This window comes from Sciurus carolinensis, chromosome 4 (assembly GCF_902686445.1).
Source record: "Sciurus carolinensis chromosome 4, mSciCar1.2, whole genome shotgun sequence".
NCBI lineage: Eukaryota > Metazoa > Chordata > Mammalia > Rodentia > Sciuridae > Sciurus > Sciurus carolinensis.
The window spans coordinates 81,936,447-81,960,158 of record NC_062216.1 but is presented as its reverse complement, the minus strand read 5'-3'; the positions used below and the strand labels follow the sequence as shown (position 1 = coordinate 81,960,158).

Below are 23,712 nucleotides of genomic sequence, written 5' to 3'. Positions count from 1 at the left end.
GCATTCATATTTATTGCTGATATCTAACAATTCATTTTATTTCAAGTTAAATGGTGAGAAGAGGGATTATTTTATACATTTCTATGTATCTGCAGGGCCATGGAACAATACAGACATCCAGCATTTCATGCATGAATGAAATTAACTTTTTAATTTGAGCCCTATTTTCCAAACAGCTCCTAATAGACTTCACTATAAACAGAAAATACTGACTTTAACTCTATAAGATATAATAATGAAGTATAATGATATATATATGTAACATATATAAAAGTATACTTAGTAATAGAGCATGTTTTTATTAGGTGAATAAATAATATCTACATAAGCACGGAACTTATAAAGTTATAACCTTATTGATTTATCGCAATAGAAATATAAAGGTTGGTCTTGACTTTCATATTCAGCAAAAATTTCTACTAGGCTTCAGTGTAGATTCTGGGAAGCCCAAATGATTTCTTTAATGTAATTTCTAGCACCCCTGAAATTAGGCATGGTCAAAAAATAAATTGTCTAACAGGATTTTTTTTTTTTTGGTGGTGCTAGAGATCGAACCAGGCAGGGCTTTGTGCATGCTACATGAGCACTTTATCACTGAGCTACACCCTGACTCATCTAACAGAATCATATTCTAATTAACATTATGAAAATAACATAAAACTGGCATTCATATTTATTGTTGATATCTAACAATTCATTTTATTTCAAGTTAAATGGAACTTGAAATAAAGATCTCCTTAAAAAGTTTATATGCAAAGTACATGCAAGTAAATATACATGCTAAAATATAAAATTTTATGTTTTAAGTATAAATATGTATTATCTTAAAAGTATGATGGACCAATTAATGATTATGAAAACTAAATTTCATATACAAAAAATTAACACCAGTAAAATAAATCTGAAACAAATTGATACATTATTCCTAATAGAGTACCTCAGCTACATAATTTTGGTATATACCCTTTTTGTGCTAACAAATGTTCATAAAAAGTTTGAGAGAAAAAAATAAAGAAATTAAAATTCTGATACTATAGAAGTGTTTTGGTTCCAAACAGCATTAACAAAGTACTCGTCTAAGCTTTTTTTAAATTTTATAGGCCATGATCTTCCAGGAAAAGTTCTCTATTCTATTAAGAAAAATATCTCATCAGGTGATCATGAATTAAAAACAACTTCGACTGTGCCTCAAAATTTCATAAAGAAGAGAAATTCTAAAATCACATAAAACAATGTTTATCATAAATCATACATTAAAAATACTAAAAATTTAAAAAAAACTAAAGTATCCCCACAAAATTTGAGGTTCACTGCCCCCAATTTAAAGTAAGTATCTCTTTTCATCTTAAAAACAAAAGTGTCTAAGGAATAATGTGAAAGCAGATAATGCTAAGAAGCACTGTCCTTGTACCATGCAAACATTTAAGTTATAAATACTAATAATTTAATTTCCATACAGTATATAAGTTTAATGTTCAATGTATGAGGGTAATGTTCAGGTTCAGCCCAATATTAACTCTGGTCCACCACACTGTTCATTTACTTTCTTAACAATTCTGTGAAACACCATCATTATTTTATATAAGAAAACACCACAGACAGCAAGAACATCTACCCATTCTTGCTTGTCTTTCCAAAAGTAGTGGGGATGTGAAGTCAGATATGAAAAGTAAGTTTGAGAATGCATACAAAATGTGTGCATTCTAGAAATAAAGATATAGTTTTGCAAGTACCATAAAAAAAGTACAGGTATCATCAAATTCTTTTTTGCAATTCTTCTAAGTAAAATACAAACGTAATTACATACTGTCTTATGGAAAAAGAAAAGAGAAAACAAAAAGAAATTGAATTTTTTGTAGTACATCAAAAAGGAAGAACCTATTTTTAAATTGTTCAAATTTGGATAATGTGAGTGATAAATGCACAAAGCATTTTCTCAAATAGGCAGAGATACATGTTTTTAATTTTTCTCTCCCAAGTATATGTCAATAAGATACTTAAAATTTATCCTACTCAGATCATCCTAGCAAAAGTATTAAAAAAACACTTCATAATGATTGTTACAAAGCCTAAAATAAAAACACCAAAAATGGGAAAATTCCTAAAAGATAAAATACAAATGTCAAAATAACCCCATTCTCAGATTGGGGAGGGCAAAGGGAAGGACGGATGGAAAGAAGTTCAATAAGGGAAACCAAAACACAGATAGGAGAAATTAGTTCTAATACTCTTAGTACATCAGCGTATTTATTGGTTAAAACTATATGACGTATCTCAAAATGTCAATAAGAGTACAACATTTCCAACACATAAAAACAACTAACGTTTAAAGAGATGGAAGTGCATACTACCCAAATTTCTCGTGCACTGTGTATATGTATCAAATTATCATCCTGTATTCCATAAAAATGAACAAATATTGTATCTCAATTAAAAAAAAAAATAACCCCCCCAAACCCCACTTATATAACATCATTTCTCTTGGGGGTATCCAGGTATCCAGAAAATTACTAAAAACAATCTTAAGGAAATTCTATTTAATCTGTTCTTCCAACAATGTTACCAATTTACCAAAAAAAAAAAAAAAAAAAAAAAAAAAAAAAAAAAAAAATCAGTCATTTAAAGGCATTTACATTCTTACATTTCTTTTACTAAACAACACAGTGACTTACCAGTTCTTGGGGTGGTAGTGCTGTTTTGTTCTGCAGAAGATGAAGTACTAAAAGCAGAAATTGGAATTTTCATCTGTATAGGGCCACGATTATTTGATGCACTATAGAGTCCTGATGGTCCTACGGTAGGTAAAGAAGTCCTTGTGGCTTGTACAATAGAGTGTGCTGTGGGAACAGCCTGTACAGCAAGTGTTGTTCCTAATGGTGCAGCACTGGCAGGAGAGTTCCTTTGAATACTAGGACTGGGCACAGAAGGACCACTGTTTGGTTTAGTGGGATTTGGCAAGGCTGGCAAGGATACTGGATTTTTGGTAAGACCACTCACTGTAGGTGGGCTTTGCACAGAAATGAATTCAACATTGCCAGATGGTTGGTTGGTCACCAAAGTCCCTGGATGGCTCTGTAGGAGCTGAGGCTGGGAGGATACTGCAACAGGTACATGCAAAATCACTGGCAAAGGTTGTAAAGAGATTGTAGGTTGAGGATTTCCACTAGGCACCTGAGTAGTAGCAACTACTGTAGCTGTATTGGGTGCAGGAAGAACTGATGCTGCTGTCAGAGAACCTGAGGTCACTGGAGTCTGCAGTTTAGGTTGACTACTGACAACCGTTGGAGGAGTGACAAGATTGGTTGAAGATACTATGGAAAGAAAACAGAAATCTTAGTTTAAATAGTTACCTTAATATATCAACTACAAAGATAAGACACAAATTCAATACTATATGGCATGGAGTAAAGTCTTTCATAGTGAAAAATTATCCAGGTTTCAATTTTGGAAATTCTTAAAATCAACTTTTAGAAATATTTTGTATATACACTTAGTATATTAAGAAAATAACACATAAAATTTATAGAGGACTCAGTATCAAAACATTCTTTAAATATAAGGTCCACACTCCAACATGTAGGCAATAGGCAACAGCTTTCTTACTAACTTTAGGTCCCCTAAAGTTCAGGAAATAATGTAAAGGTTAATAAATGGGATGGCATTAAATTTAAAAGCTTTTGCACAAAAAGGAAAGAATAATGTGAAGAGAGAACTTACAGAATGGGAGAAAATCTGTTGGCTACTGATAGAGGATTAATAGACAGAATATACAAAGAACTCATAAAACTTAAACACCAAACCCTGACCCCCCCACAAAAAAAAAAAACAAAAAACCAAATAGCCAAAAAATACATATAAAAAGTTCAACATCACTAGCAATTAGGGAAGTGTGAATTAAAACTAACTACACTGAGATTTTATCTCACTCCAGTCAGAATATAAACAATAATGAATGCTGGAGAGAATGTAGAGAAAAAAGAACACTTTCACATTGATGGTGAGATTGTAAATCAGTACAACTACTATGAAAATCAGTATGGAGGCTCCTTAAAAGAGTAGTAGTGCAACTAATGTAAGATGCAGTTATATATCACTCCTTAGTATTCATCCTGAAGAATTAAAGTCATCAAACTACAGTGATAGATGCATACCCGTGTTTATAGCAGCACAATTCAAAATAGCCAAACTATGGAACCAACTTACGTGTACATCAACAGAAGAATCAATAAAGAAAGTGTGGTAAGTATAGACAATGGAATTTTACTTAGTCATAAAGAAAAACAAAATTATGCCATTTGCAGAAAAATGGATGGAACTTTAGAGCATTATGCTAAGCAAAATAAGCCAAACTCAGAAGGTCAAGGTTCACTTCAGAGTAACTAACTGGAAAAACAACTAAAGAACACTGAAAACTAAGTAAAAATATACAGATATTGTTAAAACGACACTGAAAACACTAAAAATCCTTATAACAGCAGCAATATGTAAAAACAAATAGAAGAGCTGAGATTGTGGCTCAGTGGTAGAGCACTTGCCTAGTATGTTTGAGGCACTAGGTTTGATTCTCAGTACTGCATATAAATAAATAAAAAGTAAAGGTCCATCAACAACTAAAAAAATATTTAAAACAAAATAGGAAATCTAGAAAGAACCATGACCATTAATAAATGACAGGTAAACTTGGTCCATATTTTATAATTTGGATCATGTGAAAACACATGAGATTAATTCAAACAGAAAATAGCATTGAGTGAGGAATGTGGTGAATTAAGAATTGTGGGAACATATACCAAACAGTAGAGAAAACTCAAAATGCTGGTCATCAGAGATTACAGTAACTTTGGTGCTTGTTTTTAATCTCATTGGAACAGTTTTGAAGACTACACCTAAATGTATTTCTCATTGATTTCTAGTTTTCCAAAATCATAGGTATACTCGAGTGGTAATTTTTAGTGTGATCCAGGAGAGCATGTGGTTTCCTGAGATCGTTTCAGGAAGTTTGCAATGTCAAAACTCTTGTTGTAATAAAAATAAAACATCTGAATTTTTCACTTTACGGACATTTGTACTGATTAAACAAAAGATGATGAGTAAAATTGCAGATGCCATAGTTTTCCCTCATCTGTTAGAGAGATGTTCTAAGATTCCCCATTCCAAACCCTATATACACCACACCTTCTCCTATACAGTCTATGTTACATAACAGGGATATGTTTTGAAAACATATCCTCAGGTGATTTCACTGCTGCACAATCACAAAGTGTACTTATACAAATCTAGATGGTAAAGTTCGATTACTCAATGTGACCCCCTGATGAAAATCATCAGACATAGTAAACATGAAGTCTATTACTGACATAACACAGAATATTGTTTTATAGCAACTATTTTAAAGGAGTGTACTCTAAAATAACAAAAGGTACTGCACAAAAAATACATATACCAGTAACACAGTTGTTTATTATCATTACCAAGTATTATGTTTTGTATGCAATTCTATGTGCTATACTTTTATACAACTGATAGTATTGTGGGTTTGGTTACACTAGTATAAATTCATGAGTATGAGTAATGTTGAAATGGTGTTAAGAATTACTGAACTCCATTATAATCTTATGGAACAACTGTCTTACGCAGCACATCACTGACTGAAATGCTGTTATATCATTCATGACTGAATACATATTCCTATGATAAAGTTTAGTTTATAAATTAGGTATAGTAAGAGATTAACAACAATCCCTTAAGTAAAATAGAACAATTAAAACAACAGTAAAAATTATGAATTATTCCTGGAATTTTCTATTTAATATTTATAGGTCATAGATACCAGAAACTGGTAAATGAAACCATGGATAAGGGAGAATCACTATATAAAAATCAAGGTAATGTAGTGGCACCAAACTGTCACTATATTTTTCATTATTAAAAGTTTATAGTAAAAAAAAAAGTAAGTTTCACTTAAATACATCCACAATGAAACAGTGAAAATTACTACTTTTATTATATCTCAACCCTTGAATAAGAGTTCTTAGTATTTTGTGTGAAAAAAAATAGTACATATAAAATAATACTGCTGCATGCCAAAACAATGTATGACTCAAGAAAAAATGCTTATGTGAACAAGAAGTAGGCTAAACTAGCAGCCTTTTTCATGGAAGACCATTTTACTTGAAAGAATGACTCAGAAAAAACAGCAAGTTAGAAGAGCTCATTAGCATAATTTCTGATTCCAGTTTGCACTAACCTTAAAAGAAACTACTTGAGAGTGTCAAAAAAGAAGTTATCTAAAAGGGCCAATACTATCTGCATATATGAATATGTAACAAGAATCCCACAATTATGCAGGCATAATTATAATGCACCAATAAACAATTTTTTAAAGAATGGTCAGTCTTTTCCATCTTCATATTTGTATGGACTAAAAACCCTTCATATACTTCAGCCTAATCAACATAATGAAACAGACTATAAGCAGATATAGACATAAGAATCCAGTTATCTTCAGGTGGCTTAACATGTTAAGCAAAACATTAAAGAGATCTATAAAAATGAAAGATAATATAATACTCTTAACTGTTATTTTTAATGTGGAAAAAGTTATTTTTCACTAAAAAGTGTTGAGTTAGACATTATGGATTTATTTTTAATCTTCAAATGAGTAAATACTTAAAACACGTTTTAATTTCAATTGAGATTATCAAGTGACTATAACTCACATAAACAAAAGCTCTTTAGAGGTCTTAATAATTTTTTAAGATTACAAAGGGATCTAGAGACCAGAAAGTTTGGAACCTACTTCACTAGAAATTTAAATACCTATATTTTTGCATACTTATTTATTATCCTTAATTTTCAGTAATATTTTATACTTAGACCAATGTCACCTGTTTTCTAGTTCATTTCAACCTCAAAACAGTATAATTCAAACTTAGAAGGTCAAGGGTCATGTTTTTTCTCAAATATGGAAACTAGGTAGGAAAAAGGAAAATAAAGATGGAGGATGGGAATTTCATGAAAATCAAGGGGAGAGCAGAAGAAAGGGACCAGGATCCAAACTACGGAACCCAGCCTAGGTATCTATCAATGGACAAATGGATAAAGAAAATGTATACATCCACAATGAAGTTGTATTCACCCATAAAGAAAAATGAAATCATGCTATTTGCAGGAAAATGGATAGAACTAGAGACCATTATGTCAAGCAAAAAGTTCTCTCTCATATGTGGAAGCTAGTGAGCAAAGAGGAAAAGAGAGGTTGGGGAGCAGGATTTCATGAAAATCAAAAGGAGATCAGTAGAGAAAAGGGATCAAAGGGTGGAAGGTGGGGAGGAAATGGGAAGTGCTAGGAGTGACACTGGTCAAATTATATTGTTACATTGTGTGCATGTAAGAATATGTAACAATAAATTCCATTAGTAGGTGCAACTATAATACACAAATGTGTGGAAAGAGAAAAACAAGGTTTATGAATGAGAAAAAAAAATCTAAGAAAAGAGAACCAAAATCTTTAATTCATAAAAAATGAGTTTTGGTGTTAAAATGTTACCTGTATTCACAGGAGTTTGAAAGGACGATGTGGCACTCTCGCTTACATTTCTTTTGGACTCCAGCATCTGTCTCACGGTGCCTGCATTTCTATGAAATGTATACACATACAAATAGTCAATGGATATGCCATTATAGGGGGAACCACTTGATGTATAGAAAAAAAACAATGGCCAATTAGGGACCCTAGATTTGGGTTTTGCAACACTAAAGCACAAGCAAATGCACCCAGGCACAGAGGGCATGTGTACTTCTAAATCTTGGGGTTTGTGTATTAGGGAAGAATTTTTCTCTTATATTCTAATATCATAAATACTTAACCTGAAGACCAAATTAAGATATAACATGCACGCGCGCGCACACACACGCACACGCATTTATGTAGTGAGAGACAGACACATTACTCCATCTCATCCCTGACCAAAGCATTTCTCAAATTACTTGAGAATACTACTAATGACATATAGTGACATGTGTGCATGTACAAATATGGAACAATGAATCCCACCATTATGTACAACTATAATAAACCAATAAAACATGGAAGGGGCTGGGCATGGTAGTGCACACCTGTAATCCCAGCAGCTCAAGAGACTGAGGCAGGATAGAGAGCTCAAAGCCAGTCTCAGCAAAAGTGAGGCACTAAGCAACTCAGTGGGACCCTGTCTCTAAATAAAATCAAAATAGGGCTGGGGATGTGGCTCAGTGGATGAGTGTCCCTGAGTTCAATCCCCAGAACCAAGAAAAAAAAAAGGAAGGAAAAAAAACAAGTATGTAGTGACAAAGTCTTACTGCAAAAGTTATATCCCTAAATGAACAATATAACGAAGGAGGAAAAAGGAAATATTATTTGACCCAGTGTACCATTTATTTTCAAATAAATACATATGCTTATATTCAAAGATTTTTCTACCAAATTAAGAAAATCAGAACCTTGCTCTGTTATTTAAAAACTATAGAAACGGACTATAATTCTCACCTGTAGGGTATATTATTATTGCTATTGACATCACTTGTAGACTTTCCTGGTGATACAGGTGGGTTTGGTGGATTCTGGGGGGAAAATACCAAAGCAAAAATAAGACCTGACATACAAAAAATATCTTTAAAAATAAGATTTTTAAATGCTTTCTCAATATGTGACCTGTTAATTACATAATATAATGAAAAACATTGAGTTAAGAATTTGAATTTTGGTGTTACTACTGGTTATCTATATCTTAATCAAATCTTTTTTTTCCATTGAAAACATCTGCTTATCATTTCAAAGATTAATATAATAATTCCTATATTTTAGTGTTCTTATGAAGGTTATATAAAACATAAAATGTGAAAATGGTCCACATAGGCATCATATCAGAACCAGAAATTCAATAAAGTGGTGTCCAAGTTCTCAAATAAAAAATTTCCAAATCAAAGTTATTTTTAAAATTTCATTTTAAGAACTGCTACCAGCCACTATGTGACTTCAATAATTTCATAAAAAGATGACACAATCCTAAGCTGCAGTAACAATTTATTTTAGACTCTTCCCCCTCCCAAATCAAGAAATATACAAATGGAATTTGAATACCTACGTATTGATTACAATTATTTAGGCCTCCATCATTAATGATACTATCATCATTTATTTCTTAAAATGAGAATAAAAAAAAACTTCATTCAAGACTAAATGGAGTGTAAAAATAACATATTAAACTAAGGGTAGTTAAGTTCTGAGAATACACAGAGCAGATGCCATTAACCACTCTTCACAACAACAAATCCACTTCACCACTTTGTGTATATTTTGACCTACAAGTATAGTATTGCATTAGGTTTGTGTAGGAGGCAAAAGAATTAAGACAATCTTCTATAAAAGTACAAAATCTGGCTGTGAAGATAAACACACATGAAAACAATAGAAAAGCAAATTAAAAGAACAGATAAACGCCAAAGGAAAAAAAAATTTTTAAATTAAAGGTATATGTATGTGTGTGGGGGGAGAATGCATCTTCAAACAGATCTTTGAGTAATTACTATACTCCCAAAAGGTTAAGATAAAGGAAAAGAAAATGTCAAGAGAAAAACAGAAAAAAGAGCACAGAAAATAAATAAAACCAGTTAAGAAAATGGAAAGGAGTCATTTGATGAATGAGTTTAAAAATTGTGGTGAGATTAGTAGCAAGATGATAGAATAGAAAGCCTCAAATCCTCCTTCCTGGATGGAGACAATGACTTAACAATGTAAAGACCAGAAGAATGCCTTTGTGAGACTTCTAGAAATGAGTAGAGACATTATAGCACCCTAGGCAAGTACAAGGCCCCAAAGAGAGTTTAGTAAACTGCAAAGGGTAAGAAAGTATACTGCAGTTACCCACTATACCCCATCAACCTCCCAAAACAGCACAACACAATCAAGGCTTCTCCATCAAGAAGGAAGGAGAGGGTGGAACTTAAAGAGGATGCTTAAGGCACTAGTTTTTATTTAGTCCCCTCAGAGATCTGACTGACTTGGAATGGAGAGTGTGGCTGTGGTGCAATTGATGTGCTGGCAACTCAAAGACTATTGGCAAGAACCTCGGCTTGCCTATGGCCTGAGAGAGTTACATTTATGCAGACAGACAGTAAATGCTTTAAATGCAAATGGATCAAACACCTTAAATCAAAAGACATCAGGATGGCTTAAAGTATAAAATATAAGATCTAATAAAACTAGAGGCTGTCTACAAAAAACTCACTTTAGATATAAGGACATATAAAATGACAGTGAAAATGACAGTGAAAACAGGAAATGATTATTTTGTGCAACTGGTAATGAAAACAGGGTGGCTAAACTTAACATGTTAACAGTGTCAAAATAGGTAATGACAGTCATTATATTATGCTGAAAGGGTCAATTCATCAGATAAAACAATCATTAAGCATATATACTCCTAATATCAGAGCCCTCAAACAACATCAAACACTGAAAGAATTAAAAGGAGAAGTAGATGGGCACATAGTAATAGTGGGAGACTTTAACATCCCAATTTCAATAATGTATATAACATGTAAATGAAAAACTAATAAGGTAACAGAACTCAACAGAACAACTGGATCTAATGGACATATACAGAATACTGTATCAAACAATAGAAAACACATTCTTCTTAAATGCCATGGAACATTCTAAGGACCCATCCCATGTTAAGTCACAAAACAAGTCTCAACAAATTTAAGAAGAATGAAATCATTCTAAGGATCTTTTGTGGTTATAGCAGAATAAAACCTGTAATCAACAGAAGAAGGTCACATATACATGGAAAAATCAACACATCCTTTGAAAATGGGTAAAAGAAGAAATCACGATGAAGTAAAAATATCTTGAGACAAATAAAAACACAACAGAATAAAGTTATGAAGTGAAAACAGTAATAATAGGGAAGGGAACAGCAGTAAACTCAAGAAGAAATATCTCAGATCAAAAACCCAACATAGAGTACTTGCCTTTCAAGCACAAGGCCCTGGGTTCAATCCCTGGTACCAGGAAAAAAAAAAAAAAACCAACAACATGGAAAAAAAAAAAAAAAAAACCAACAACATAACACTTTAAAGAACTGGAAGAACAACAAACTAAACCCAAGTTAGCAGCAGGAAATAAAAAAATCAAGATTAAGTAGAATTAAATGAAGTGTGCAGAAATTATGAAAAAGAATAGAAAAAGTCAATCAAAATAAGAATTGAGTTTTTAAAATAAATATCAAAAGAACTGAAAATCCCTTAGCTAGCCTTAAAAAGAGAGATGATTCAATTAACTAAACTCAGAAATTAGACATTAGAACTGATACCACAAAATGGAAACAGTTAAGAGACTAAAATGAGCAACTTTATATACCAGTCAACTGGATAATCTAAATGAAAAAAGTATCTAAAGACATCTGACCTTTGAAGACTGAAAAACAAAAGAAATATGAATAAACCTACAACTAGTAAGGAGATTTAATATGTAATAAAAATGCCCTAATAAAGGCCCAGGACCAAAAGCCTTCACTGGAAAACTCTACCAAACATTTAAAGAATTAATACCAATTCTCCTCAAATTCTTCAAAACAGCTGAAGAGGAAATACTTCTAAACTTATTTTATGAGGCCATTATTATCCAATACCAGAGATACTAAAAAGAAACTACAAGTATCTGTGATAAATACTGATATAAAAATATTCAAGAAAGCTGAGCTTGCTGAGTATAATGAACATGGCTGTAATCCCAGTGGCTCAGGAGGCCGAGGACCACAAGTTTGAGGACAGTCTTGGCAACTAAGTGAGGTCCTAAGCAACTTAGTGAGACCCTGTCTCAAAATCAAAAAATAAAAAGGACTAGAGATGTAGCTCAGTGGTAAAGCACTTCTGGGTTCAATCTCTAGTACCAAAAAGGGAGGGGAAAACAAAACAAAACAAAAAAACAAAAAAACAAAAAGCAAAAAAAAAAAAGGAAAGAAAGAAAGCTGAGCTGAGCTTGGTGGCATACACCTATAATAATAGCTTCTCAAGAAGCTGAGGAAGAGTGTTTGAGTCCAGGAGTTTAGGGTCAGCCTGGCCAACAATGAAGAGTTCACAGGACTTCCCATAAGTCTACACATACTTCAAAAAAAAATTTTCTAGGACAAGTACTATACACCAATATTCCTGATGAACGTAAATATAAAAATCCTCAATAAAACAAATACAAATCAAATGCAACAACACACTTGATCACACACCATGATCAAGTTGGTTTCATTCTACAGGTGCAAGGATGGTTCAACAAACACAAATTAATAGATGTAATAAAGTACATAAGAAGAATTGAGGATAAAATCAATGATCACCTCAATAGATGCAAGAAAAGCTACTGATAAAATTTAACATCCTTCATGATAAAACACCATCAGTAAACCAGGTATAGAAGGATATCTCAATACAAAAAAGGCTATATATGACAAACCTATAACCAACATCATACTCAATGGGGAAAAACTGAAAGCATTTCCTCTAAAATCTGGAATAAGTCAAGAGTGTCCACTCTCACCATCTTATTATTCAGTATAGTAAATGAAATTTTAGCCAGAGTTATCAGACAAGAAAAATAAATAAGACAGAAACAAAAAAGGACATTAAATACCCAATTTCAGATAATATGATTCCATACTTAGAAAACCCTAAAACTCCACCAAAAGTATCTTAGAGCTGATAAATAAATTCAGTAAAATAGCAAGATATTAAGTCAATGTACAAAAATCAGTAGTTGTGCTATATACTAATAATGAACTCTCTAAAAACAAATCGGGAAAATAATTCCATTCACAATAGCCTCAAAAACACAACAAAAAAGCCATAAAGAAAACCCCTAAGAATAAACATAATCAAGGAGGTAAAGAAAGCATCACTACTGTGAAATCTGTAAAACTCTTATGCAAAAAAAAAAAAAAAAAAAAAAAAAAAATTTGGAGATGACATTGGAGGATGAAAAGGCTTCCTACATTCATGGAATAGGAGACTCAACATTGTTAAAATAACCACACTACCAAAAGTGATCTACAGATTCAATGCAATCCCCATCAAAATGCCAATGATATTCTACACAGAGTTAGAAGAAGAAAAAAAAAAACTAAAAATTCATATCGAAGTACAAAAGACCCCAAATAGCCACAATCCTAAACAAAAAGAGCATGCTGGAATTATCACAATACCTCATTTCAAAATATACTACAAAGACACAATAATAGCAACAGAACAGTACTGGCACAAAAACAGATCAGAGGAAGAGAACAGAGGACAAACCACACATCTATAGTCAAACTGTTCTTGACAAAGGTGGCAAAAATATACGGTGGAGAAAAGACAACTTCTCCAACAAATGGTGCTGGGAAAACCGGGTATATACACGCTGAAGATCTAATCCAGATCCATCTCTCTTAATCTACACAAAAATCAACTCAAGATGGATTAGACTTTAATGTAAGACATGAAACTCTGAAACTACTAGAGGAAAACATAAGGGGAAACACTTCAAAGCACTAGCACAGGCAACGATTTCCTGGATAGGATTCCAATAGTTCAGGAAATAAAAACAAGATTATATCGAATTAAAGCTTCTGCACAGCAAAAAGAAACAATAAAGTGAAGAGTCATCTATTCTACAGAAAAGTAGAAAATCTTTGTTTGCAATTCATCTGCCACTGGATTAATATCCAGAATATACAAAGAACTCTTAAAATTTAATAAAAAGAACAAATAATTCAATCAATAAGTAGTTAATGATCTGTACAGACTCATCAAAAAAGTACAAATGTCCAAAAAACATGAAAATGTACTCATCATTGTTAGTCAAATGCAAATCAAAACTAACAAAGAGATTTGACCTTGCCCCAGTCTAAGTGGCTATTATTAAAATAATAAAAAGGAATTCTTACACTGTTGATGGGAATGTAAATTAGTATAGCCACTATGGAAAACAGTAGAGATTTCCTTAAACAACAACAACAAAAACATACGGAACTACCATGTCATTCAACCATACATCTCATGGTTACATAGCCAAAGGAAATGAAGTAAGCACACAGAAGAGATACAATACTCAAGCTTATAGTGGCACTATTCACAATAGCCAAAATAAGGAATCAGCCTAGGTATTCATCATTACAAAAAAAAAAAAAAAAATATATATATATATATATATATATACATAGAGAGAGAGAGAGAGAGAGATAGATAAGATAGACAGTATAGCCAGCCATGGTGGTACAAGCCTGTAATCCCAATTTGGGAGGCTGAGGCAGGATTAGGAGGCTCACCAGTTTAAAGCCATCTTCAGCAATTTAAGGAGGCCCTAAGTGACTCAGAGAGACCTTGTCTCTAAATAAAATACAAAACAGAGCTGAGAATGTGGCTTAGTGGTTAAGTGCCCCTGGGTTCAATCTCCAGTACAAAAAAAAAAAAAAATATATATATATATATATATATGTATATATACATATATGTATATGAGTATACACATACAATAAAGTACTTTCCACCATAAAGACGAATGAAATTATGTCATTTACTGGAAAATGGATGGAACTGGGAGACATCATGGTAAATGAAATAAGCCAAGTACAGAAAGACAAGTATCACATGTTTTCTTTTATATATGGAAACTAAGTAAGTCAAAAAACATAACCTGAAAATAGAACAGGAACACTTAGGGAAGGAGAAGGGGTGTGGGTACAGTGGGAAGAAAAGGGAGGGCAAGAGAGTATTATATGGAGGGTAGATATAATCAAAACACAATAAATTCACGTATGGAAATGACACACCGAAACCCATTAATTTGTACAATTAACAGGCATTAGTGATCTAATAAAAAAAAACATGAGAATCCATCAATACAGAAAAAGTTCTAGGAATAATGATTGTTATTGAAGTTATTATTATTAGCAATTTATTATGTAACAGATAATAGAGTTATTAAGACAAAGAAATACAATTTGTTCAAATGAAAAAATTTAAGAGGAAAAGAATACAACTGAAGGATATAATGCAATATAAAAGTGTTATATTAAAAATGTGAAGCTGGGTGCCATGGTGCATGCCTATAATCCCAGCAGTTCAGGAGGCTGAAGCAAGGGTATTGAGAGTTCAAAGCTAGCCTCAGCAAAAGTGAGGTGCTAAGCAACTCAGTGAGACCCTGTCTCTAAATAAAATACAAAAAATAGGGCTGGGGATGTGGCTCAGTGATTGGGTGTCCCAGAGTTCAACCCCTGGTACCCCCTCCCCAAAATGTGAATAATAAAGGAAATAATAATAAAGAAAATGGAATAATAATAATAATAAATTAAAAAAAAAAGTAAAACCCAGACTATAGTGGACAAATACTATGCTAATGATGTTTCAATTTAACTTTCTACTCAAAAATAAATATTTGAAGTGTTTATGGCAACAAAATGACTCAATATATTACAATAATAATATAATGGTGGATGACTAAATACATAGGGAAGATAAGAGAACAGAGCTATTAGAGGCAGTGGAATATTAAAATACTTTGGGGAAATGTTAAAAAATTAGAACACAAGAATATAAAAAGAAGGTAACAAGGTTAGTAATTTTAATGATAGAAAATACAGTTTCAAGAAGATTATTATCAAGGATGGGATTGTGGCTCAATGGTGGAGTGCATGCCTAGCATTAGTGAAGCACTGGGTTCGATTCTCAGCACCACATACAAAACTAAATAAACTAAAGTTAAAAAAGAGGGGGTAGGGCTGGGGATATAGCTCAGTTCGTAGAGTACTTGCCTGTAAAGCACAAGGCCCTCGGTTCGATCCCCAGCATCACAAAAACAAAACAAAACAAAAAAAGCTCTATCATCAAGCAAATTAACATAAAATTTGACCTATCACAATACTGAAAAGGGTTTATTAGTTTTAGAACTGCAGCTTCAGAAATAACATAATATATAGCAGGAAAGCAAATTTCATACCGGTAATAAAGGAAAAGTTACACCCCAACTCAGCATTTCCTAAGATTATCACTTGGAGCTAAATAGTACTTATACAAGAATGAAATTCTTACTTCTTGTCTTTTCTTAAGATCTTCTTTGGCTGCTCCAAAGCGTTTGGTTAACCTGGCTATCTTGGCCTAAAAGAAAACAAAAATAAAAGGAAATCAAGTGGCATTATGGCATTAAAAAGAATCCGTGCATATATAACAAAAAACCCACAGACAATAGGAACCCCAAGAAGACAGCTAAGAGCAAAGTAAGGCAAGATGATTGTAAACTACATACTTGGAAAATACTAAAAATCCTATGAAAACTAGTGAACCCTGAACTAAGCAGACAGATGTAAACACTCTTAATTAGAAGATTAACTGTTTTTACACTACATTTCCAAATAGGAAAGCTTGTGCTTTGTGTTATTTTTCAACACAGTTGCAACCATATGTAATTTACTTACTAAGAATGATGTACTGGGCATATATGTGAGTCATAAAAGATCCCTTGCCAAAACTACTTGGATGTATGTACATTACTGAATCGCATGCTCTTTTCTACTAGGTAGGTTGAAGGCTGAAGGTTTCTAAATGTCCTATCATTATCAAATAACACTAATAATTTCATTTTCCCCTCAAAGTACTTCTTTAGGACACACTCACAAAAGTAGAATTCTTGGGCTAGAATACGTTCTTATGATTTTTGCCTAATGTTTTTTAGAAAGGCTTGATTAATTGATATTTCCAATAGCAGTATAGATGAGGGCTCATATATTGCTCTTGGAAACATTTCCTATTCTATTAATGTTCATGATAATTTATTTTGTTAGTATTAACATTAGTCAAATGAAATTATTATTTGTACTGCTTATAAAAATTATCTTATTACATATTTTGCCCAAATATATATCCAAAAGAAATATTGGGGGGGGGGGCAAGAAAGAAAAAGAGAAAGGGAGGGAGGGAAGGAAGGAGGGAGAAAGGAAGGAAAGAAGGAGGTAGGTAGTAGTAGACAGGTTGGGAGGGTGGGTGTTTAGGTTGGCTGGTGGGTTATATCACCACATGAATATTTGGGAATAATTCCTTTCAGTCTTTCACTAAGATGTGGTGTTCAGTTGTTTCTGTTTTTGCTGATGCTGTTGCAGTTGGCATTTTATACTCAACACACTTTCAAGAATATTAAAATAAACTTAAGGGGTCATGAGGCCTATATAAGATTTCTTTTATCGAATATAAAGGCATTCATATCATAAACATGAGAAAACAGTGCTATTTACTTTCAAGGTTTCTTTCAAAAGGCAGTCACTTGAAATCCCAAATCTTACGGTCTTATGAATAAAGTCTGGACAATTAATTATCCATGACTCAAAGGTCTCTCTCTTCAGGACTTATTTATGCATATTATTAAAGCTAGGAACATACAACATGATTTCATATCCTTGATATGAATTTGCCTATCTGATGACTTAAAATATTTCAAATAATTTTTTCCAAACATATATGTTGGAAGATATTTACCCCAACTTATGCAAGATAGCTTTCATTTTTTTTTTCTTCAGTCAGATTATCTGGGTGGGTATTCCAAAAACTATAGTTTTGTACAGTATTATTATTCTATTTTCACTAGGACACAAAAACAAAAAAAACCCATTTGTATATTAATATACATGGGAAAAAGTGTAGATATACACACCAAAGTTAAAAGTGATTACCCCTGGAAGCTACAAATGGAAGGAAGTGGGGGAGAAGGTAAAGAGAAAGACTTTGCTTTCATATATGTAATACATATTCAAATTCTTGAATATATCTGTAATAAATCTGTAGTATTCAAATTATTTAAAAAATTATTAGTTAGAAAATTATATTGGTAGTAGAGTAAAAAATCAAAATATGGACACTGATTCCTGTCTTCTGACAACATAAAAGGGAAATTAAAAGGCAGACTTTAGTTATTACACAGAAAACTGAATGATGCCTTTTTATTATTATTATTATTATTCAAAATATCTGGCAATGTGTCTAGGACGAGGGTATCTATTTTGGCAAGTATTCTATGAAACTTTAAAAATGTAATTTGTAAATTTACTAAATAGTTTATTATTATGTCCTTTATGTCTCTCTCTCTCTTTTTTTTTTTTGGTGGGGGGAGTAAGGGTGTGGTCTCAATATGTTGCCCAGACTGGTCTCAATCTCCTGGGTGGGTTTTAGTGATCCTCCTGCTTTAGCCTTCTGAGTAGTGGGACTACAGGCATGTGCCACTGCACCCAGCATATTACAGACTTTGGTCATTACTTTTATTTCATTTGTTCTTGGATTCTTCCTTAGGTATACATATACATTTTTTGTGTAATAGCACAATGGTAGTTGTTTAAATACAGGGTGCATCAAATGCTCGGAGTCAAATGGTAATTTACCAAGCAACCTTTTAACAAACAGCTGTCTAAAAGAGTTAATCCTCCATTCAGTTTGGTCTAATAATAAAACATTAGTACTTTTCAAAAAGCTAGTGAACAGACATGGTATCTACCATTCAAAATTGTCCCCTGAGGCCACCTAAGGTTTCCTTCATTGATGAGGGGAGGGGGACAAGCCTGAAAGGAAATAGTAAGATAGCTATTTTCAGTTAAAACTACCTAAAATGATATTTTCTAAACCATAATCAATGAAATAATTATATTTCGGGGTGTGTTAACGGCTTTTCCATTTCCCTAAGAAATTGGGTTGAAATTTTGAATTTGTATAGTGATTTGAATTCCTATTTTACCAAGTTATTTCTTTTTCCTTTCTCATGCATTGCCCAAAGACTTCAAAGAAAGTTCTAAATAATAGCATATTTTACCAATCCTTTTCTCATTCTCAATATAAGTGAAAATGTTTCCAATGATCAACTATTAATATGTGTTAATGACTTTCTGTAAAAGGGCTGGGGGAGAAAGGGGGAAGAAGATAATGTGTAGGGGTGGAAGAGAAGGTTAAGAGCTCTTGAATACAGGAGGAAATACAAAGAACTACACATATGCCCAAAGTAGGAGGCAGAGTTCAGAGGAGGTCGGAAAGGATTCTGAGCGTTCACCTTTGTCTGGCCTTTAGATTGAAAATAAATAGGTAGTAAAATTTCAGGCAGGTTCAAAAAGGCAAGTTATTAGTGGTTCCACTAAGCACTGAAGGAGTACCAAAACACAGAGCCAATGTGCAGAGTGGGAGATTTTTTTTCTTCTCTTTTTTTGGCTCCAGGCATTTCAGGTAACTGTCAATAACACCAGCTGACCCCTAAGATAATGAAATACAGACTTCAGTGGCCACATACAACTAATACATATTTTCCCAAAAGTTGGAAATCTAGTTTCAAAAGGTCAATAAACAAACAATAACCCACAATCAGAAACAAAACAAAACCTGGGAAGGAAGAAAAAATTTTATTTCCAGAGTTGCTATACCGTAATACTGTGTGTTTGCGTACAATGGTATATATGTACATATATCCATATAATTGGATATCATTTAGTTATAAAAAGGGACAAAGTACTAATATATACTACAACAATTTGGAAAACACTGTATGTAGTATACATTATGACATACGCTACAACAATTTGGAAAATATGCTAAGTGAGAGGCCAGACATAAAGGTCACATACTATATGAATCTATTTATACAAAATATGCAAAACAGATGTATCAATAGAGACAGAAAGGAAATTAGTGGTTTCCACAGGCTAAGGGACAGGGGGAAATGAAAAATACCTGTTTAAAGGACACAAGGTTTTGTTTTAAGCTAACAAAATGATTTGGACGTAGAGAGAGATGATGATGTGAATACACTATATCCCAATTATTATACATATTTAAATAGGTATTTTATTATTTAAATTTTATTTCTACAAAAAAACTTAATATTAGAAAAACAGAGATGATAACTAAATTTAGCTTGTTAACATTTAATAAAATATCATGGTGAAGGCAAATCATTAAGGGTAATTGAAAATGGGAAAAAATTAAGGGGTTTTTTATTTTTTTGGTATTAGGGATTGAACCCAGGGGTGCTTTACCACTGAGCTACATCCCCAGCATTTTAAAATTTCTTTTCTTTTTTTAAATTTTAAGACAGGGTCTCGCTAAGTTGTTTAGGGCCTCAATAAGTTGCTGAAGCTGGTCTCAAACTTGCAATCCTCCTGCCTCAGCCTCCAGAGTTGCTGGGAATTCAGGAGTTTGCCACCTCGACCTGCAGAAACTATGAGGTTGAAAACTTGATATAAAAATACAACGAACATTAATCATCCTTTTGTTTTTGTTTTTTAAATTAAACATTCTATTGAACAGTAAAGCAATGGGTGGGTATTAAGAATATTGGATCAAAAATCAAATGAACACTAGGATTGAGTGTACACAACTGAGGAAAATGATGATGCCAAAAAAATGAAGAAATAAGTATTTTAGAAAGATTAGTAAAATGTTTTGGAAGGACCAGCAAAAACTTAAAAACTGTTAAAGAATCAAGGAATTCAATAATCATGGCCTTAACAGAACTTAACAGTTAACCAAAGGAAAAGCCAAATAAAGCCTCTAGTTTCACTTGCTTTTAGTTAACTTTAAAAATTGTGGATTTTGGTGGTCACACAGCAATACATTATTTGTTTCCTGCTAGCTTGGCTATAGGTGACACCTCTGAAGCTACCAATAGGTTAAAACTGTTGCTTTCTGCTCTCTCTCCTGTTCTCTAGCAAAAGATGCTTTTTGTATCTTAATGTTTAACTACAAGGTTAGCTGTTCCTGGAAAAGGTACTAAAAAGACATGAGTCATAAAATTTAACTAATCAGTAACTTTACTCTAGATTTACAGAACCCAGAACATCTAATGGTCTTTGGATAACATCAAAATATGGACCAATAAACTGTTCATTTTGTTCTTTAATTAAAAGTAGAAAAATATTTAGTTTGGAAGAAAATAATGTTTGTTCTCCTGCCCCAAATTATAGTGACTAGCCTGGAAGATAAAGGTCTATTACTATCACAAGAATGTTCTGGCAGAAAAAGAAAACAAACAAACAAAACAAAACAAAACAAAAACACCCTTGAGTGATAGAGATAGTGATTGAGTCTGTATGCATGACTCCACACATAATTCTTCTGCCTGTTATCCTTTGGCTCCTTCTTTCTCTTCCTATAAAAGTCCTTTGTGGCCCTAAGTTCCCGATAGACTATGATGATGATAGCCCTTCCACCTTCCCAGGGCTAGTCCTTGAACAAAACTGATTTCTTTCCAACTAACTCTCATCTCCCTGAGTGTTGGCTTTTGAATGGTGAGTAGCTGCACCTAAATATAGTAACAAGGAATCAAGAGACAGATCTTTTAGGAATAAAAAAACTGTAACTTGGCAATTCAATGTATACGTAAAATGACTTAGAGGAGTCAGCTTGCCAATAATGGAAGATATTCCTTCAAAATTTTTCTAAGAATTAAAAAGCTATCATAAGAGGAACAATGAGAAGGGGGATTCATTTGTGGAGAAAATGGTTTGGTGTTGGAAAGATGACGAGTCTGAGACTACAAACTGAAGTACAAATAAACATTAAATGTTAAGAAATTTGGTACACACACTTTAAATGAAGAATAAAGGAGTTAAAAACTCTGGTTTTAAAAACACAAAATAATTGCAACCATGGGACTTCTGAGAAACAAAGAATTACTTTAAATCTTTACACATTTTCAGTTTTAATTAAAAATTCTCAACAAGTAAAATGGAATTTAATAATTAGATTACACTACTGCTATAGAAAAACCTGTTTAAAGGTAAAAACCAGGACTATTGTTCTAAATGATCCATTACAAAATTATCACAAAGACTTTATTACAAACAAACAAAAAAAACCCAGTATGAAACCAAGAAAATAACTTTTAGCCTAGAAGCTATAACACATCTAAATTTTACTCATATGTAGCTACAATTTGATTTTTAACTGTGAAAAAGAGATTTAACTTTCAAGGATCACTTCTCCCTCATTTATAAGTTCACACATCAAAATGCTTTAGATTTTGCTCACATTTAACATAGGATAATAAGAACCATATTTTTACTTATGACAGAATGAATATACTGATCAAAATTTCCAATTTCTTAGCTTTGAAATGATACAAATTACCACACAATTTCACTATGTACTCATTTCAGTTACCAAAAGCTGAAAGTAGTAATTATTAGATATAGATTAGTAAACAAATCCTTTAAAACATAAGATCCATGAAGAATATAGAAAGAATCATCTACAAATAATTAGTATATATTATGGCATGCTAGATGCCAGCCTTTCCTCAATGACAAAATCTAAAAAGTTAAAAAAAAAAAACCGAGTTAGATAAGTTTTGAGTCTCTGTTATGAATTAAACTATGGTTTAACTACAGGAGGTTCCTATATTGAAGTCTGAGCCTTCAGAAATTCAGGGTCATTGCAGAGAAAATTAGTTGAAGTCTAACTGAAGTGGGGCGGGCCCCTAATCTAATAAAACTGGTGTCTTTAAAAAAGGAAATTTGGACAAACATACAGAGACAACTCCATGAAAGGTTAAGCCAGAGACTGAGATAACGCCAATACAAAACAAGGACATCAAAGACCTTTAGCAAGCCAACAGAAGCCAGAGGAGAGGACTTTTATCCTCTAGAATATAAGGTAACATGTTACATATGAGGTAATATATTGCTGTTACCTCATTTATGGTATGGTTTTTACAGAAGCCTTGGCAAAGTAATACAAACTACTCTTACTTCTTACATTTAGAATACAAATGAATAAACAGTCAACTTCAAATATATATTTCAGAAGACAAATTATAAAAATGATGAAACAATTCAAGTCAGTGTACAAACCTGTAGTTCAGTAAGAACTGTTTTATGCCTTTTGTTACATTCGATCTTTTCTACTCGTGTCTTAAGTTCTGCCAAAGTCTTATCAAATACAGCACACTGCAATGCACACAATTTTTCTTCCAGCAACCATTGTATAACCTAAAGAAATACATATTCCTTTGTTACACAAAGGCAATTCAACAAGCCCAAAACAATAAAAATAAGTACTAACAATAATGTATTGGCTAACATAAAATAAAATATGATTAACTAATTTTATGAATAAAATCCATAAACCAATACTATCCAATAAAATTCTCTACTTCCATATATATATATATATATATATGAAGTATCTACCTAACTGGGTGGCATATACTAAAAATAGAAAATTTCTAGAGGGTAAAATCTTGAAAATGAAAGTTGAGCATTTTATTTTCATACCTCCTTATCATATTCAAACCACTTAGTGAAAACTAATTAAAGACCAGTTGAAACACTGTATAGTCTGGGGCTAGGAATGCAGCTCAATAGTAGAGCACTTGACAGACATGCACAAAACCCTGGGTTTAATCCTTAGTACCTCTTAAAAAAAAAGAAAAAAGAAAAAAATTCTAGTCTGTTACTGATTGATATTTTTGTGATATATATATACTAGGAACAGCACTTCAATATCATATTCTATAAAACACTGCTAAATGCTATTCAAAGTCCCCACATTATCTCATTACAGACACACAACAAAAGGAACTGTGATATATCATGAGCCATATCTGAATTAGCAATATTCTAGAGAAGTAAACTCTCAGTGCACATCTAAGTTTTTAAACTTCTTTCACGCATTTAT

The 23,712-nt window shown here is 32.5% G+C and overlaps 1 protein-coding gene across 4 annotated transcripts in view; it reads right to left on the bottom strand.

Annotated features, from left to right (window-relative positions):
* Positions 1-23,712, bottom strand: part of Atf7ip (activating transcription factor 7 interacting protein) — a 105,207-nt gene that overhangs the window by 22,486 nt on the left and 59,009 nt on the right. For all 4 annotated transcript variants that reach the window (XM_047548370.1, XM_047548373.1, XM_047548371.1 and 1 more), the window contains exons 5-9: positions 22,887-23,024; positions 16,105-16,170; positions 8,528-8,601; positions 7,550-7,638; positions 2,673-3,311 (exon numbers count right to left, since the gene is read on the bottom strand). In XM_047548370.1, coding sequence (XP_047404326.1) covers positions 2,673-3,311; positions 7,550-7,638; positions 8,528-8,601; positions 16,105-16,170; positions 22,887-23,024 — 1,006 coding nt within the window. The remainder of the gene's footprint in view (positions 1-2,672; positions 3,312-7,549; positions 7,639-8,527; positions 8,602-16,104; positions 16,171-22,886; positions 23,025-23,712) is intronic.